Consider the following 6,784-nt stretch of genomic DNA (forward strand, 5'->3'; position numbering starts at 1 on the left):
CACAAACCCTGCACGTACACACAGAGCCTCTGTGGACTGTACTAGGTCTGTGAGGTCAGGAAGGCTAAGGGAGAAGGGAGCTCTGTCATTCATGGTGAAGACTTAAGACACATGTTGCTCTTTCTGTGGCCTTGCAGCTGGAAGGGATTCAGGAGGAGCTGAGGTTGAATTCTTGACGCCAGATTTCTCCGGTTAACCGCAAGACCACCCTGCCGTCTTATCATAAAGTAGTCAAAGATATAGTTAACCTCTTTTCTTAAATGTCTTCATTGTGGTACAGTATGCATACAGAGAAAAGGAAAACAGAGAGAACTCTCATGTGCAAATGAAGAATGAAAGATGAGATTTATTGGTAGCACGGCTGTCGGACCTCTTTGAATCTGTTTCAATAATGAAAAACTTCAGGACAGGAAACGTTTATCTGCAATGCTTCATATATTGTTATTACGAGTCCCCAGTGGGAGATCGATATAAGCTAGCAGAGATAGCTGCTGTATCTTCGCAGGAGAGAGGAGCGCAGTCCTGTGTGTGGATGAGGATGTAACACGCACATCTGTAATACGAGACGGGGAGGTTGGGGATGGGAGGGAAAAATCGAGGAGCCTTGCTGAATTATGCAGTTTCAATTTTCCCCATTTAGGGAGGACAGATCAATTTCTCATGCTAAAAACCATTAACCCTGAGGATGGGACACCGTTGCCATGGCAACACAGATCATGTCCCTTGATCGGAGGCACCGATTGTTTTCAAGCTTGCACACGCGCACATACACAGACTCTGATATACAGTGTGATTTAATAATTTCATTCAACAGATATGGCTGTGTGTGTGTGTGTGTGTGTGTGTGTGTGTGTGCGCCCCCCTGTGTGTGTGTGTGTGTGTGTACTTTAATTGCATTGTCTCTGTCAAGGCTGGGTCCCTTTTGCCCTGCAGCCTGTGGGGAGCTGTATTTCATCAAGCCTCCCTTGGGTGGGTGTCTGTGTGTGTGTGTGTGTGTGTGTGTGTGTATGTCACTATGACTATGTGGGGCCTATGTGTCTTTTGACACTTCTTTCAGAGTCGCCCCCTCTCTTCATTACATTCTGTTTCCTTTGGTTGCATTACGGTTTCTGCACATCTTGATGAATCCCCCCCCGTTCTCTCTTTATCTTCCGTTCTCTCCTCTCTCTTGGCAGCAGTCCCCCGAATCCTTCTTCTCCCCTCCCCCATTGCTCCCACCCCCCATCATCCGAATGGCCCTCTGGTCAGGACACAAGATGGTCAGTGGTGTGTTTGTTTATCATCTGGTGCATCCATGGTCATTGTCTTTCTGTTTTCATAATGACCAAAGAAAATCACCTGAAAGCCCTGAATTTATTTATTCATATATGGAGATTTGATGTGAAGAAATTATTTTTCTATTTCAATGGGTTTTATTCCGAATATCAGAGTGTTTACTGCTGTTGGAGAAAACAACCCTGCAGGGTTCTGTGTTGTTCTTAGTGTGCATACGGCCGTTAGCTTGTGCTTAGACACTGCAGATCTACAAAGTGTGGTATCATTTATCTACCACTTAATGTGCATGCATGTATTCGTATTTAGTTTTTGGCCCAGAAAGATCACAGAACATTAGACAAAGTTGTGCTTTTGAATACAATGCTTTTTGTAAGAATAGATCCTGGTTCATTTTCAAAAATGGGGCACAAAAAGGAGTCTCTGCAGACTCATTCGGTTTGGAATAAACTTCAGTCATCACTTTCTTCTCTCCTAACTCCTATATAGCATCGCTCAGAACTGCCTGCAGTGCTCCACACGAGTACGACTGCTTAAAGAAAGTTTCTCCCCTAAAAGCTGGATTATTTATTATTGTGGAAATGCCTCTGGCTGTCCTCTGAGAAGCTTCCTGGGGCTCATTTCTCAGCAGCCATCCAGCTGTAAACCTTCCCTCGTCTGTGTGCACCCAGAGGACCCTGCAGAGGGACGTGTCACGCAGCTACACAGGCATCCACAGGAAGTGAAGCACTGTGGATGGTAATTCTCTCTTTCTTCGCTGCCGACCAACAGCTTGTACAACAGATGAAACTCACACACACACACACATGGCTCTGCCTCCCCTGGTACGCTTCACTGCAATGTCAGGTAGGGTTTCTGCCCGTAGAGCTGCAGGGCTCAGATTGGATTCCTTGCCTCCTTGGCTCTAGTTTCTTGCCTGGAAGGTTATGCCTTGATGGGGCTTGTAGTTAGTCTCTGGGCTGTGTGTGTGTGTGTGTGTGTGTGTGTGTGTGTGTGTGTGTGTGTGTGTGTGTGTGTGTGTGTGTGTACAGCTGGATGAGGGTAGAATTTGGATTTCTGCCTTTATTTCCCAAAACACATTCCTTCTCAAATGGCTTTTCCAGGCGCTTATTTTCTATGGCATGAAACAGAAGACAAGCCACACCAATTGTCTCTCTTCCAAGGCTCCTGTTTTCTTTCATCAAAGTCTGAAAGCGCCGGGAGAAAGAGAGAGAGAGAGACGGCACAAGAGGTGGTAGTCCTTGGCTCTCTGTGTGTGTGTGATATCACATGGCGGTGGCCTGTGTGGAGTTTTCCACAGTGAAAAGATACTCCGAGCGTTCATGTGTGTTGTTCATCAAGTGTTGAGGAATTAAGTGTGTCCTCAGAGGGGAGAATGGATGGTTTACTTCACGCATATTTTCTGCTCAGCAGGGAAATATGTCAGCAATGTTATTCAGAGCTGGAGCTGTGCTTGTGCTTTACAGGTTCTTCAGACCGTTTGAGTTAACATCTTGGTCATGTGAAACTCCTTCACACATGCGAAGAGTTGCTCGCATTTCAGTTTTTCATGTAAAAAATGAATTCTACACAGTCACATTCTACACAGTTTTTGCTGTGTATATGAGTTTATATTATAAATACTAAACTAAACTTGACTCGTACAATCTTGAATTGGGTGACACAGAAGGTTCCTTGTGACTTTGAAAAGGCAACTTGACAAAACGCAACACAAGGTCCAACTTGTTGTTTGAAAAGCTTTCGACCACATCTCGAGGCCTTGAAGTTGCTCAGTTGTCATGGAGGTTGACTCTATCAGACACTAAGGACAATACTAGAACATAGACGAGGTATAAATTATATTATATTATATTATAGATATCGCCTCATATACGACCACCTGTTAACAACTAAACTATCTCCGTAAGGCTAAGATAAAAACAAGTGTACACTAAAACCAATAACTTACCGAAACACACACACACACACCACCTCCAACATTTTTTTTTCTCTCTACCACCATAAATGGCGCTGATGGGAAGAAGGGGATGTTGCCATGGAGACACAGTGCTGTGTGGCAGCCGGTAATTATTCCGGTTTAAGTGCCAGCAGAGACGAGCTGGCACGTGGTGGCAGATGTAGTGACACCTGGACACGAGCCTCTCGGACGAGACCAGATAAGGAAAATCATCAGGTGTTAAGTCATGTGAAGGGTGGAAGACCCGACGACATTTTTTTGCCACGCGCAGACTCCACATCGGGAGATCACGGTCAAAATGTATGAATCTGTATCTGAATGTACAAACCCGGTGTAGTGGCAAAGATCCAGAATTTTTTAGACTCAGACCCGGCAGTTTGGAGAGTGTACAAGTATGTGTGTCCATGATGTTCAACAGTGTGGAGAATACAGTCAATATCATGTGTTATATGATACAGTTCAGAGATGAAGTCATAGTTATTATCCTCTCAGTGGGCAGACCAGTCAATACAGTGGACATTGTGTGTGCATGTGAGAGCGTATTGAAAACATGGCAGAAGGTCTGTGTGTGTGTGTGTGTGTGTGTGTGTGTGTGTGTGAGAGAGAGAGAGAGTCTGAGAGCTTGCAGGCAGCCTATTGTCCAATATGTAATTGATATGAGTATTAAAAAACACAAACATACTCACAAGTCCCTCGCTGCTCTCCCACACACTTGCACGCTTGCCCAGTGTGCGTTGATGCATCTACACACACACACACACACACACACACGCACACACGCGCACCACCCTCCAAGGATAATATTCAGCTTCCACCTAGCAGTAATCCTCCCCTCCCTTCTCATTTTTATCTTCTCTCTTCCAGGCGAGGCCGTCCTGACTAATCATCCAAGGTGTCAAGGTAAGGTTGTGTTTTGCCTCTCACACTGATAGCAACATGAGCCGCGGTGTATTTTTTTCATTCGGGGTAAAAAAAACAACAACATTTCAACATAAACAGGAATTCCTCAGTGTCCTCTTGAAGAAGAAGTTAAAATTGGCTCCTTCAGCTCCTTCTGATTCGCCACAAAACTTGCTCCCTGCTAGAAGCCGAGGAGCGCTTCCACAACTCCCACACTCCCCAGTCACATTAGCATAAGCAGACAGACACAATGGAGTTTTTCACCACCGGCACTGAATACACATATTCTGTACACACACACACACACACACACACACACACGTTGCTCCAGACAGGAGTTTGGCTCATGCACACGGCCTGAAAAGAGAAAGATAGATTGTCATAACTTGTCACTGTCTCCCAATCCCGGTTGTCGGCTGATTGAAAGGAGAAGGCCACGCAAAAGAGGGCAGATAGGCAGATGCTCACTTCCTTTCCCTTTCAATCATCCTGCAAGCATGCATCTCTCTTCGATCATCGTGCTCCACATTGTCCGCTCTCCATCTCTATCATACGCTGTGCAGCCAGATGTCCTCACATGCACACACAGGGGAACAACCACTCCACGTTTATTTGTTTGCGGAGTTTTCCCGGAGTTACCCGCAAAACCCCACTCAGCCCCGTAAATCAGCCATGATAACATCAGGGGTTCCATCAGCTCAGCGAGACCCAACTTTGGATGTCAGACGGAGACGTGATGAGGTTGCTTATGCTGTGCGCAGAGCCCAGATGCCGGTTGTGGAGGCTTCTGGTGTGAGGGCCACTGCAGCAGACCTGCACTGCAGTCTGACTCTGCTCTGTGCTGCCACCTGCTGGTTGTGTCTGGGCACAGTGTACAGTTGAGCTGCTGGTTATTAGTAGATTATTATTAAACCTTTTTTGCTGTATCAGTGAATGTCAAGGACTAAACAAAGCAGCATGGGGTAGTTTTTACTGGCAGTAGTCAGATAGAGGGTCGTGTTATTACTAACCGCTATTTCATAACAGAATCGGCGAATGATTCGTGCCATGAAACAGCTGCGCTAAAATCAAGTCAATCCAGTTTGTTTGCTTGACAAATAAAACACAGTTTGCCAGATTGTATTGTTCAGTAAATTGTTCTTATCCTCAACCAACAATAATAATTTTGAGTTCTTCCTCTACATATTTAGTCTCACATAAAGTAATATAATGTGGACTTTCCACCAGATTAATTAGCTCTAATCTGTTACTGTCTCTATAAACAATCATTGCTGGTACATTTTTAAATTGTGTTGGCAAATAGCTGAAATGAAAAAATTTGAATGTGTCGCTTTTTTTTGCGTGTTTCTCCAGACGGTACCTGTCCGATGTCCTCTCCCCCCACAGTGTGATGCGTCATGGCTCCGGTGCTGACAGGAGTGTGGTGGGGGCCCGAAGCCGGTGTCGTCGGGTCGGGGGCGGCGGCGGCTGCTACCGGGGTGGCGTCGTGGCTGGGCAGTGGGCAGCTGGGCCTGGTCATTACCCTCAGCACCCTCACAGCCCTGCTGCTGGTCTCTGTGCTGCTGCTGCTGTGTGCTAGCTGCCAGGGGTGAGCTCCATCTCTCTCTCACACACACACACACACACACACACACACACACACACACACACACACACACACACACACACACACACACACACACACACACACACACGACTGACCCGTGTTATTGTTGTTGTTCTAGGAAACACTCAACACATATTTAGTAGGGGTGTAAAGGTTCACAAAATTCTCGGTTCGGTTCAATACGATATAGTGGTGCCACGGTTCGGTACGTTTTCAGTACAGCAAAAAAGCAGAAATGCCAAATCCTCACTGGTGAGACTCTCAAGTAGTCTTTAAGAATGAAAGGTCGTGTTTGATACTTAAGATCTTCTCTAAAATCTTCCTCTATGAACTCAAACAGATACGTTTCATGGAAAGTTTTAGAAGTTTTATTTTTTAGACTTAGTTACAGTGCTGCGGATCTTACTCTATCTCTCTCTCTCACCTCATATTTACTTTAATATTAACACTTACACACAAAGGTTTACTAGATTATGGTCCATAAATGTGGTCAACACTCGTCTCTCACTCGTTTCCTCTGTGTCATTGTTTCTGTTCTCACTCGTAGCTCTGCTGGTGGCTGAAGTCTCTGTTGTACTGGAGAGCAATTCATGTTTTGTTCCTTTATAGTTTATGTGTGTTAACTTGTTGTACATAGTTGTACAGAACAAAATCAACATTAATAAGAAAAGGAAAGTCCTCCGTTTTATGTCCGTCCTCTCTAAAGCCGCTAACCGTTACTTCAGACGTCCGCTCCGTAGGTCTGATACCTCCGCTGGACACGCCGCTCACTAACGTTAATTGTTCCAATAACAGCTGCTTCCTCCGTAATAATGCAGACTTTAACTGCACAACAGCTGCTAGTTAAGACAACAAGGTCAACAATGCCTGTAATCAGTTCTCCAGTCGATCGGTAATCAAGACTGCTGTTGTTTGTGAACATCTGGTCACGTGATAGCAGCGTGGCGAATCAGGGAAGGATAGCATGTTACGTCGGGTGGGTTGCCATGTTTGGGCGCAGTGGCTCCACCAATTTCAGCTATATATTTTTTTTCAAAAGCAATTTAATA

At 45.3% G+C, this 6,784-nt stretch overlaps 1 protein-coding gene across 4 annotated transcripts in view; it reads left to right on the forward strand.

Annotated features, from left to right (window-relative positions):
- Nucleotides 1-6,784, forward strand: part of pag1 (phosphoprotein membrane anchor with glycosphingolipid microdomains 1) — a 42,832-nt gene that overhangs the window by 22,683 nt on the left and 13,365 nt on the right. For 3 of the 4 annotated variants that reach the window (XM_068728565.1, XM_068728568.1, XM_068728567.1), the window contains 2 exons: nucleotides 4,094-4,129; nucleotides 5,483-5,717. In XM_068728565.1, the coding sequence (XP_068584666.1) occupies nucleotides 5,527-5,717 (191 nt within the window). In that variant the 5' untranslated portion in view covers nucleotides 4,094-4,129; nucleotides 5,483-5,526. The remainder of the gene's footprint in view (nucleotides 1-4,093; nucleotides 4,130-5,482; nucleotides 5,718-6,784) is intronic. The other variant, XM_068728566.1, reaches the window with a different exon arrangement.

The sequence above is a fragment of the Cebidichthys violaceus genome, unplaced genomic scaffold, assembly GCF_023349555.1.
Source record: "Cebidichthys violaceus isolate CVI_PGR_0920_01 unplaced genomic scaffold, fCebVio1.0.p SCAF_42, whole genome shotgun sequence".
Taxonomy (NCBI): Eukaryota; Metazoa; Chordata; class Actinopteri; order Perciformes; family Stichaeidae; genus Cebidichthys; species Cebidichthys violaceus.